Source organism: Brassica napus, chromosome A3 (assembly GCF_020379485.1).
Source record: "Brassica napus cultivar Da-Ae chromosome A3, Da-Ae, whole genome shotgun sequence".
Classification (NCBI taxonomy): domain Eukaryota; kingdom Viridiplantae; phylum Streptophyta; class Magnoliopsida; order Brassicales; family Brassicaceae; genus Brassica; species Brassica napus.
Window position 1 is genome coordinate 14,783,646 of NC_063436.1, and position 12,912 is coordinate 14,796,557.

Below are 12,912 nucleotides of genomic sequence, written 5' to 3' on the forward strand. Positions count from 1 at the left end.
GTGTAAAAATAATTATGAATATATAAACTAAATATACATAGTTTTGTAAACATGTATAAAAGATAATATATGTGTTTATATATCATTTATAAATAAGTTTTTTCTATAAATACATTTTTGCATAAAACAGACAATAGTGAGTGATAATATTAAACCTTATGTGTGAAAGAATTTGTGTTTAGTTTGAAAATGAATAAAGTATGTTAAATAAGATTACTTATAACTTATAGAGAAAATAGAAAATACACTTCATTGTCCCTTAGCATTCTCTCGTCCTATTTTCATTTCATATTTTTATGCAGATCAACAATTAATGCATTGTTTTAACCTGAGATTTTTGTTATGCAATTACTATGTTGAATGGTAAGTAGATGCAGAACAATATGCATAATAAATTACTTGCATTTATTTTGTATTTCCTCTGCACACATACTCAAATACGAAGTCTGGAAAGAGAGAAACAATCCATTCAACTAACTTTTTCAATATGAGTAGCTGCTGTTTTTTAGTTTCCAGGATTTTGTTTGCAAAATTTTATTTATATTTTATTATTTGTTGTATTTTACTCTAATTTTTTTGCAGTAACTTATTCCCACAATATTTGTTAATCCATTACCGTTTAAATATTAATAATATAAAAAGAATAAAAAATTTCTTCAGTTTGGATATACAAGTTTTAAGTTTATAAACGTTTGTTTCTGGTAAGGGTTTTAAAGATTTTAATGAAGAAAATCTAATTTTTCATTTAGAATTAAGTATTTTAATAAAGTAGATATGTTAACTTATGCACAAACAAAATTTCATCAGTGACTAGAAAACCAAACATTCAGTTACTTACTAATTAGTTTGTATATGAAGTTCATTCAGTTTGGGTAGCTTACTTACAATAATTCATCTGATTATCAGGTGTACTATCCATTGTGTCCACATAACCATATCCCATCAACAAAAAATGTTATCCACTAAGTAGGGCATAAAGTGCAACAACCCCAAAACATTATCCAAAATTTTATACATATATATCATGATCCTTCATTTCTTCATATTGAGTAAAATCTCTAGAGGTTTTTGTCATGCCTGTTTCTTTCTCTTTGTTAAAAACTCTACGTTATCGTCCAACCAATCTCAACTTTTAATTTACTCTTTCTATCAATTCACCAATCTTGTGTTGTGTATATCTTTTTAATTTTCATAAATAAAGAAAAGGACTCTAAAATTGTCACCGCCCAGATCACACTCTTAATCAATGATAATACCTTGTTTATGTCAACTTCTGAAAAGATTACAAACACAAATAAATCAACGAGAACGAAACACTACCACATCTATCTGCATCTCAACATACAAACACACAAACACTCAAATTACAAATAAATATATTATAGATATATTAGTTGTTCAAAAAAAAAAATATATATATATATATATATATTATAGATATATTATATACCTTAAAAGAAGAAGAGACCAATGGCAATGGTGCTGTCTTTGAAAGTGATTCTATAATGGCCCCAGCACAAACAGTCTCCAGGCTGATCGTAAAAGGATCTCTTCTCTCTCTCTCTCAGCCGTCGCAGCTCTATGAGAGTTATTAAGTAATACAATGTATCTACATGGTTCTACGCTAATGAAAGTTAACAATGGTGAGAGTTTTCACTTTTCATGACCTTTTTATAAAACAAGGATGCTCTCATCAGTCTTCAACTCAGCTGGAACCAGAGAGTGCTCACTGTTGTTGAGGCAGTTCAGAGCGAGCTCTTCAAGTAATTCCTCGAGAATCAGTTCACTAGTTTCAAAGCCAATGCAGTCAATGTCATATCTGATGTCTAACCAGTTTCCAGATTTAGCCAAATCTTTCCTAACTATTTGATCCAGCGCGTGAGGGAGTGGCAAAGGCAAGAGATGCCAGTAGACCACTTCTTGAACCTCGTGAACGATGCTTTTGACGGTAGAGAAGACTCGGGTTCTTGGTGCAACAAACGAAGCCCATGGAGGGCAACAGCAGAGCTCCATGATTACTTCGTTGATGCAGTCAAAGAGGAGCTCATGGTCATGACAAAGCTGGTTTGGAGAGAATGGTATGTTGCTGATCAGTGCCGGTTCAAGAAGCTGGTCAGAGAATTGCGCCTTGAGATAGAGCTCTTCAAAATCCGAGACAACAGCGTCCAAGACAGATCTTACATACTTGAACACCACTTCTTTGTCACTTGTGATGGTTTTGACAGAATATTCGTTATCATCGAAGTGGATACACCATGGTTGAACTTGTGCTTCTTCTTCATCTGAGTCAATGTTTGCTAATTAATTACTAGAAGCCAAGTTCAGTATTAGATGGATGAGATGGGATCATGTTTTTTTAACATACCAGACTGAGATCGCATTTTTGGTGGGCTTATATCATCTTCAGTGAAGAGTGGTTCAAGAACTGATACTGGGCTTGACCATTCCGGAACATGTGATTTGCACTCCTCCTCACTTTTAGCTAAACAGTGAGATGGTGATGCCACAGAGGAAGACACTGGTGGTTGTCTCTCTTCATCAGAAGCCTGTAGAAGAAACAAAGCATCAATTTCTTCAATTCAAAGTCCATTAAAAAAAGAAGAAGAAGATATATTATAGTGCTGATTAATCAAAATGACTTGCCTGTTTTGAGATTATACTATCTCTCTGTTCATCATGAGCTTCAGCTTTGGGTAAGTCACCAACCAAATTATGGATTGCTTCCTCTGGAACTATATCTATCTCATTAATAATCATTACATCATCTGTAGAACCTGGAAGATTTGCTGGTTATTAGATTAATTAACTCTATTCTTGAAAAAAAAGAGTAAACATAGAGGCTTACAATAGGACAGTAATAATATTTACCTGCAGTGTTAGCAGTTCCATCCTCAATGTCAACAATTTTATCAGTAGGTTCAGTAGACTCGATTGAAATGACAGGTTCTTTGCTTAGATCACAGACCGGAAGATCATTATTTTTCATTGCATGGTTTGGTAGGCTCACAGCATTGATGAAATCAGCAGAAGCAGACTTCCTGTGTGAAGGTGAGCTCTTTTCCCATGGGCTGCTTAGAGGAGACAAGTAGTCAGGAAGGGAGAGAATATTTCCCAGGCTGCTGTTTTGAAACTGTCTGGTCGTTGAGTTTGAATCTACATCTCCATTGTTTAACATTAACATCTCAGACAGATGTTTCTTGGCCTCTGCATAAATGTTAGACACCTTTTGCATTCTATCGTCTTCATTGTTCTTCTGAGATTTTGATGAAGGCTTTGCCATCCGCTCGAAAAAGAAATGATCTTTAGATGGCACATTAATTTTAGGAAACCCTCTCTCACGCTGCTCCTTTCTGATTGCTTGTTTCAGCTTCCTCTTGATCTCTGAAAGAAAGAAATGTGAACTGCTGTTTCTCTCCTTCTCTATTTTGTTTCTCATCAAATGAGACTCAGGTGACAAACTTGAAAAGCTTGCTGATCTTGGCTTCAGTATGAAAATACGGTCTGAAGCTTCTTTCTCTCCTTCTTGTGTTCTCTCAAACAAGCTCAAGCTTTCTTCTCCTTTCTGGCTTTTAGGCACAAATATCTCTGGATCTTGCAGAAGTTTGAGAAACAAATCCTCATCTGATCCAAGAATCTGAAACACTTCCATCAAGTCCTTGGATGTAAGGATTATTTCACTATTTTCTCCATGTAAAAGCTTCTGACTGATTAAAAACTTGACCAACTCCCTCAGCTTTTCTTTATAATCTTCTTGGCCGTGTTTGTGGTTCAGCATCCCATTCTTTGCACGGCTTCTGCGATGTAACTCTGCACAGAACTCTTCGACCATATTATCAATGTCAAGACTTCTCTCAGAGCCCTTCTTAGCTCTGCGATTAACTTTAGGCTCTTCACTTTCAGCAGCTGTGTTTAAAATATGGCTAAAATCACCGCAGCTGTTCTTGCGGGTCTTGTTTTTTCTCCTATGGTTTTTCCTTCTTCTTCCTTCGAGTTCAGAGTCTGACAACTGTCCTGTTTCAGCATTCTCCTCCCTCTGCTTCTTGATTTCCTTGTCGATGAGCAACTCTTCTGCTATGAGTTTCTTCACACTTGGCTTTATAATCGTGATCGTGACATTGCCTTCTTCACCAACCTTTTTAACAGTTTAAGGAGCAACTTCGATTAATCCACAAGACACTCTCAACAAGACCAAAAGAAACAAAAAAAAAAGTTTTAAGGATGTTTTATAATAATAAGGTTAAAAGCTTACATGGGTTTCTTCAGATCCTTTGTCACGGCATTTGGACTTGTCAAGTTCATTGTTCCTAGGACTTCCAGCAGCTGATGGAACAATTAACACAACTGTTAACCAAAAAAAAAACTCTTTCGAATGTAATGAAAAACCAAAAAAAGAAAAAGAAAATGCAGTTGGGTAATAATAGAACTACCATGCTTTGGTTCGAAAAGGAGCTTGTGAGAGAGTGGTCCATGGCGGAAAGTAAACATATTCATAAATCCCCACATGCAGCCTAAATGATCCCTCTCCTGTCCAGCATCTGCACGACGTCGAGTTTTCTTCTTGGCCATGGCTTTCTTGTGGTTTTTATTCAGTTTTTTTTAATGCTCTTTTCTTAATCAATTAGGATAAGCTGCTAAAAAGAAGAAACAACAAGAAAACTATTAAGCAGCAGCAACAAATAAGACAGGAAACACCACACAGAAGGGTGGTAACATATGGAGTTCATATATCTAGAAAATAACAAGTCTTGTAAATTGTACTTATGTACTTTTTAAACAATCTCAGATCCTTGAGAAACAAACAAAACAATAACAAGGCCCAAAAAATTCCACAACTGAATATTATCCTTGTGAAACACTCTAATGGAATTCTTGAGGAATAAATTAACATAAGAAGTAAAGGATCATCTAACCACTTTCTACAATCCAAATCAAACTTTCTTTTACACTCTACTGGTTTGATTAGGCAAATATCAATTGTGACGAAAGGAAAGCATGATGATGATGATATAGAGAAACTAGTCACATGACTTATGGAGCAAGATCAGATACCTTTCCCTTTCAGAAGAGACTACAGAGTAAAAAGTACCTTAGATTCTTCTGAACTTCTTAAATTCCAAACTTCTCTGGAGGGCAACAGCCATAAACAAAAAGTCTCCCAAGTTGCAAAGCAGAAGTAATCCTCAAACTAGCTCCAAAACGTTTATTTGATGCCAAGATTCAGACAGGGTTTATCTTAACAGCATGGCCTGGACTAGTTTTGATCGCCGGACAAAACGGTCGTGAAGAATAAAAAAAAAAGAGAAAGAAGAAAATATTTGGGATATCTTTCAAGGCAAGGCGAGAGAGAGATAGGTTAAACACTAAAAGCGAATGGTCTCTATATCAGTTTTCTCAAGCTTATAAAACTTCATAAGAGAGAGAGAGAGAGAGAGAAAGGACAAGAGCTGGCATATCTTGACGCTTTAATCTCCAACTACATTGTTGATCTGACAACTTTTCCAGGTTTTGTCCGGAAACCAAGCTTCCTTAATCATACCAAGGTGGAAAAGCTTTGATGATGAATCAGAAAATCGAAGCTTTTAATTTTCCAGAGTTGATCAACAACCCAAAACAAAAGATAGTATTCAATTTTGGGAAAGTTGGTTCAACCAAACAAAAAATGAACTTTATAATACTGTTCATGCATTAAGAAAAAAAAAAGATATTTAGCTCTTATTAGTGGGCATCTTTTGACAAAACAAAGAGAAATATTCAATTGAGTGTCTTATCTATCGATGAACCGACAAAAGCATTAGTCTTCATGGAGAGAGGATTCTCTCTATTGGGCAAAAGGCAAAAGAAAAAGTGTGTGTGAGAGAGAAAGGTGGAAGCTTTATTCGAATTTTACAACCCAACAACGTCATGTGGCATTAAGCTCCCTCCACAGAAGAAAAAGCTACACAGTTGGACAAAAAAAAAAGAACAGATTTTGGATGGGCCCATCTCTATAGAGAGAGAGGCAGAAGCTTTAGATAGAAGAAAAGTGTTCTCAGAGTTTTTCAAGTGCCTTCATCATTAGCCTGGTCACTTCACTGGTCAGTAAATAATTGATCCCTCATTTCTCTCTTTCTTAGAGCTCTGAATTTGAGAAGTAATGGCAGTGAAATAGATTTTGTGGAGAAGAGAGACAGGCAAAAATCGGCTTGAATTGATCAAAGTAAAAAAGTTAGAGGATACGGTAACTAAGTTTAAATCGTACTATACGAAACGATTTTCTTAAAATATAGTATAAATATAATTTATACTGATTTAAATTGGTTTAAATTATTCTAAATCAGTTAAAAATTATTTAAATCGATCTATATTTATCTAAATATCTTAAATTAAGAAATAATATTATTACAAATCTATAAATTTGTCTAATTTCTTATGTTTTGTATATATAATTTTGATAATTCAACATAATAATTTTATAATTAAAATTAAAAACTAAAATAAGTCATAAATGTATAAAATATATAAAATAAATATATAATTTGTTAATGTTTAGGTCTCGACTAAATCCTGTATAATTCGTTTAGTCGCTCATCTTCTATAAAACACCTAATTACACCTACCAATTTTTAAAACATTGACTGTAACAATTAGAAAATAAAAAGTTGGAAAAAGAAAATTGGGCGTCGTCATTGATGGTCTCGCGTGGCTGCTTATGGAAATGGAGAACACGCTATTCTTTTGGGATGATTATTACAATATCATCTTTCAACCAACGCCATTATATTGTAGTATGTATGCCATTCTCATAAAATAAGTAGTTTTTTTTAATCATCTCTATTAAGGTTTGCTGATAAAGTCTTACAACTTAATTCAGTCAGGGGTCATACATACTACGATAGAACTTCTATAAATTAAAAAGATTGAAACTTTAAAATTTTATTAATTTTTAGAGATGTTAATTTATAAAAGTTTCCTTATTTAGATTTTTTATTTAAAATATATTTAATTTTAGTGTACGTACATTAATTGTTACTCCGTATTTTTTAAAATTTGATATTTATATTAAATTTATTATACTATTTAACGTGTATAATATATATTGCATAGAATTTAAATATGGTTTTAGATATAATACTACTAAATCTCATCAAAAATATAGTAAGTGTTAATAAAATATAAAGATAATTCTATTGTGAATATATAACAAACAATATAATAGGTTCTTACTTATATAAAATATGTATACATATAAATTATTAATTTATAATTTTAATGCGATCATATATTTATATAGAATTTTCTAAAAAAATATTATTTTATCGATTTGTGTCAAATTTTAAATTGGTCCAGTTTGAAATGAAGAAATTAATTAATTTATCGAGTATTAATTTATAAAAGTTATACTGTATTTTATGTAGGGTTTGCTGATAAAGACGAGCGCTTTAAAGAAAAATTGTCCGACAGAATTAATTAGCTCACGTTGTCTTGATTTCGTCTATCGCCTAACAAAAGTCGAAACCATACGTTTAAAAAGAAACGTAATCGAGTAGATTTTGACCATGATCGGTTAGTTCCATTGAGTCTCCTTAAAGCAGCTTAATTCAGTCAGGGACAATACTCTATGTAATATGTGTATGTATATGTATTACCACTTATCAGTGTATGTGTGTTTATACGTAAAAACACTCACATTTACCAATCAGTAGACCACATGGCAAGGCGCACGCGCACAATCGTATGTATAGTATAGAATTATAGATAATAGAATTAGCATTTGCTACAAACATGGTACATTGTTTTTTTAGGTTGGTACTTATCGACCGACAATATAATAGTATATGGACATTAACTTGCTCCCACTAAGGAAGTCAGTGACCTGACAAAGGCGATTTTTTCATGGTGGAGCATTATTTCCCGAATACACATACTATCTAATCTGTATAAACACACGCAAGTAATTTGTTTTTGCCAATCAGTGTGTATAAATATATAACTTAATCAAGATTATAACTTAACTAACATTTATTACAGTCTTATATAAATTAGGTTAGCATTTATATTTTGGACATGCAGTGCATGGTCTTTCAAACAAAACCACCCCATGTGAATAATTATCCAAGTATCATTTTCAAAATCCAAAATATCACCAATGTGTTATTTTCAAAATTTAAATTTATCTAATATCACCAATGTGTTATCCGGCTTATTCGTCTCAGATTTTCACTAATAGGTATAGTTTTGCAACTATCTAGATATAATATCTTAATACCACTTAAACTACAAATCAGATATCTAATTCATTATGGAAAACAGTTAAATTAACTATAATAAATAAACAATAAACAATTATTTTGACTGGGATACAAATTCTTATCATTTACATGTAGACATAATAATTATGCATCTTGAATACTTCATTATATATATATACTAGGATCAGTCCGCCCTACCGGCAGTATAATACTTTACTTGTGATCTAGATTATTAATTTTTGTATAATTTTTTAGTTTGTGTTTTAAGATTTCATTTGCAAGAAATGTGTACGATAATGATCTTTTGTCTTTTAAAAAGTTATAGGTCAGGAGAGATTATATGTAATAAAATATATTTTTTTGTTTACAAAACTTGTTTATGTTTTCCAAAAAAATAATAATAGTTGTCTATGTATTAAAATATTGTGGTATTGATATACTGTGAGCGTTTTAAATGGTCTTCATGTTGTTTCATTTTACAAAAAAAAATTGAATCTATACTAAAGTGTACTAATGGAGGTTATATTATTTTCTATAATTTTAAATTAAGTTTTGATTTCATATGAATTTAAATATACCTTAAATATACAATGAACCGCGCAAATATATTATGGTAGGTAAATAAAAATTTTGTTTTGTTTTATTTATTATGAACAAAATAAAATTATATGTACTAATATTATTTCATTTCCATAACTGAAAAAAATATTCAAGAAAGTAAGCTACATGAATAAAAGTTAATTAAAATTTAGATATATCAAAATATCTTTTATCTAGTTCATTCAAATTTTTATGTAAAAAGTAATTTAATTTACAACTGATTTTTTAAAAGAAAATGACCTTTAGAATATGAATTATCGTCTCCAATCTTAAAAAAATACAGACATATAAATAATTTTTATGGTTTAGTAATTAAATAGATTTATCGATCTAACTATATATACAGTTTTGCAATCGACAATATATATATATTTTTTTTTGTTTTAATTTGATCAAACTAAACGTGTAATTGAAAAATATTCTGGACAAAATGGTTATGTTTTAGCATAAAACTATTTTTTTTATTAATCGTCTTTAATTTAATATATATATATCAAACAAATGGTGGAGAAAAAGGGTCATCACTATCTCTTTAATTTCATATATTTCCTTTTCTTTTTCCTAGTCTTTCTCTCTTTTCCTTTCATATTTGTTTTCTTATGCAAAAGAACCACCGTGAAACTCATGGTTCCATCGCAACGGCCGCAAATCCTTGCACCACCACTGTTCGCACATCTTTCACCACCACTGCCGCAACTCCTTCATCGCATCTGCCCCAACTCCTTGCACCATCACTGCCGCAACTCCTTCACCGCTGCTACCGCAACTTCTTCACCGACTCTGCCACAACTCCTTGCACCGCCACGCCTCTTCTTTGTCTCATTTTGATTGGTTCATAAAAACAAAAACAAACAAAAAAATATTATATAATTAGAATAATATTTTGAGAGTTTTGGATAAGAACTACCAATGCTGATGCTCTAATAATGTATATATATTTTGGACAGTAGCAAATAGAAGAAAATATGGCAGATACTAGAAAAAGGGAAATCATCCAATAATCAATAGAGTAGATTTACTCAGTGATCATCTAATGGCATTGGAGGAAGCGATACACACTGATTTTATCCTCAAACCTGATAATGTACCATAAATTCCCTAAGCATAAAAGATGTCTTAACCCAGTGGTAGAGTGCGTGACTTTTAATTAGTTGGACTCGCGGATATGGCAAAGGGTTGTGAAACATAGAATCCATACTCAACAACTTATATGTAAGGCCGTCCCTGGAAATATGCAAGGCCGACCCTGGAAATTTGAAGCTGTTTGCGACTGAGTAAGATTTCAATAATCATTTTTTACAAATTTGAGGGATTACGTCTATGTAATTTAAAAAAAAAAGAATGGCCACTTGAAGCGAATGTTTCATTTGATTTTATCCATGACTGGTTCTACTTACAAATATAGAGATTGGGAGTGGATCAATCACTCTTTTTGGTTCAATGTATGGTCCCCATTGGGAAAATTATTAAGCTAACGAGACATAGAGGTTGTGTTGATCTTGGCATCCTTTTAAACTCCATGATCGAGAAAGCTGTTCAACAATATAGACAAGAGGCATAGAGTAAACATCTGATATTGATTGAAATTGAGATTTTACGCCTCAAAGTAGAGAATCTGAATGTTGAGGCAGGTTTCACCCGGCCCTACTCCAGACTCGCTCCAAGAATCCAATACAAAATCATAAAGGCCTGAAAATAGGTTCACTAAAATTGAAGGCTCGAACTAACATGGTCAATCGTAAACGTAAGAGAATCGGGAAAGTAAATGCGATCTTTAGAAAATATTAGTATTGACAAATACTTTTTGTTCACTATATATACTATGTATGTATTATTTAAGACGATATGAAAGATAAAGTTTAAAATTTCATAGTTTATATTCAAAATTTACAAAAGTATAGTTTTTCTTGTATTCTAATTGTCATTTACATATGAGAAAAAGACTAGAATAGCACTAAACCAAGTTTTTGTTCCCAAAGTAGCACTCAAGGCTCAAAGTCACAAAAATAGGTTTCATTAAAGAGGTAAATATACACTTATACCCCTTGGGTTAATTAATCCAAACCTTAGGGTTTAGAGTTAAGGGGTGGGGTTTTGGAATTAGGGTTTAAAATTTTATAAAAAATAAATACTAAAATAAAAAATAAAAATTTTAAAAACAGTTTCAAAAAGTATTTTTAAATTATAAAAAAAAATTGAAAAAAAATAAAAAAAATTTTCAAAAAAAAATTTCAAAAAAAAAATTATAAAAATTTCGAATCTGAAAACATATAATCTGAAACTATAAAAAAATTTCTTTTTTTTTTTATTTTATTTTATTTATTTTTATTTATTTATTTAATTTTAAACCAAGAGTATTAGGGATATTTTACCCTTTAATGAATGTCATTTTTGTGACTTTCTCCTTCTAGTGTTATTTTTGAGACATAAACTTCAAAAGGTGATATTATTGACAATTGCCCTTTACATATCACATGTTTATTTATTAATTGGTTGAATATTTATATTCTTAACTTACCACTGCTAATTATTGATGAACAATTGAGAAAGTATCAATATGGAGCTGGAACAAGAAAAATCAAGATATGCGATACTTGTTGCATTATATTCTACAATACTTGCACTTACAAAAATTTAATATATTCTCCAAATTTTCTCAGCATGTAGCATTTTGTTTTTTCAGCATGTAGCATGTAATCATATGCTATCTATTAAGCCTTTCACCATTCAATAAAAATCAGTTTAACACCAAAATTTCTAAATAGTATGTATTATGTAACCTGGTCTACAAAAGAAAAACAGATTGCTAAAATCAATTATTAAGAAATTATTACTTATTAATCTCATTTTATTAACATAATCATTATAATTTAATGAAGGGGTGATATGTCATGTCATATTGACATGAAACTTTGGTCGGGACCGTCCCAATAAAACATAACACATGTTCAACGGGTTTAGTTTTATCTTCTGCCAAAAATATGTTGGCTGGACGGTAGCTGACTGTGCATTGTAGTTGCGTTACAAAAAAGAATACGTCTCATTAACTTTCCACAATGGTGTCTTTTTCACAACACTAGTTAACCTATGATAAATAAATACAGATATATAGTAATCAGCCTGATAGTAATTACTATTTGGATATCCATTCGGATTTTGATATTACTCCTTCAGATTCAGATATCTAATCTCTTCTATTTCCATACACGTTTGGGTATCTTCCTACTTTGGTTCAGGTTTTTTGGATCAGGTTTGGGTTCGGGTTCGAATTCGGTTATCAGGTAAAATGCTCAGCTCTAAAGTCAATAGTAAAAAAATCGAAAGCAAAAAACTTAATCCCTTTTCGTCATTTTAATTTGTGTTAGCCGTAAAATTTAATTTTTTTTTTGTGCATATGAAATCTTAAAAATAATTAAAATGAGTTATAATGCTTTAACTCTTGATAATACATTTTAGAGACCAACATTTGTATTCGTTATTTTACAATTAATAAAGATTATAGTGTTGCAAAATGTTAAAATATAAACAAAAATTATTATAAAAAACACAATCCGCGAATGCGCGGTTATCACCTAAGTTGTGTATTGAACTCTTGTGTTTTTCTTTGTTTAGATCTAATCCTTAGATCACAAAAAAAACATGTGATTTTTGTAACCTTTTTAGTTATTACTATAATAATATTTTGGAAGGGGTAGCTGATGTGTTTGATATGGGAAGTCTATACTATTATTTGCGAAGTAAATTTTTGGAATCGAGCACTCACGTTAAAAGTTAGAGTGGTTAATAACGTTTATACCCTTAATGAATAAAATGTATAACTAAATAAAAATGAAATTTTAATTTATTTAATTAGATAATTGATTAAAATTAATAATAATAAGAATTATCCTGAAAATATAATTTAAAAAGAGAGATAATTTATGTATATATTGTAGTGTTATCTCAAAAAATCTTTTAGTAAAAAGTTAAAAACATGAATTATATAACTAAATATTAATCAAATAAAATATATAACTAAATTTAAAAAATAAAAACGAAATTTTAATTTATTTGATTAGATAATTGATAAAAATTAATAATAGTA

The 12,912-nt window shown here is 31.0% G+C and overlaps 1 protein-coding gene across 7 annotated transcripts; it reads right to left on the bottom strand.

The window, feature by feature from the left end:
* Positions 1–1,215: 1,215 nt before the first annotated feature.
* LOC106438591 lies at positions 1,216–5,785 on the bottom strand. Of its 7 annotated transcripts, none has more exons than XM_013879813.3 (7): positions 5,087–5,785; positions 4,428–4,631; positions 4,250–4,320; positions 2,869–4,132; positions 2,644–2,786; positions 2,366–2,546; positions 1,216–2,282 (listed from the first exon to the last, which is right to left on the bottom strand). In XM_013879813.3, exons 2-7 carry the CDS (start codon positions 4,564–4,566, stop codon positions 1,672–1,674), a joined length of 2,409 nt encoding a protein of 802 aa, XP_013735267.2. In that variant the 5' UTR covers positions 4,567–4,631; positions 5,087–5,785; the 3' UTR covers positions 1,216–1,671. The 7 variants fall into 7 exon arrangements, with proteins under 7 accessions (XP_013735267.2, XP_013735265.2, XP_013735262.2 ...); XM_013879811.3 differs by having other exon boundaries at positions 2,644–2,774; positions 4,250–4,341; XM_013879808.3 differs by having other exon boundaries at positions 4,250–4,341.
* Between the last annotated feature and the right edge of the window lie 7,127 nt (positions 5,786–12,912).

What these genes read in the sequence shown, in the direction of transcription:
- LOC106438591 (XM_013879808.3), bottom strand. Translation starts at nt 4,566, where the DNA reads ATGGCCAAGAAGAAAACTCGACGTCGTGCAGATGCTGGACAGGAGAGG. An exon ending in AAGGATCTGAAGAAACCCAT is followed by an intron (nt 4,133 to 4,249) that starts GTAAGCTTTTAA and finishes ACTGTTAAAAAG; the next exon opens with GTTGGTGAAGAAGGCAATGT. An exon ending in AAAAATGCGATCTCAGTCTG is followed by an intron (nt 2,283 to 2,365) that starts GTATGTTAAAAA and finishes ACATTGACTCAG; the next exon opens with ATGAAGAAGAAGCACAAGTT.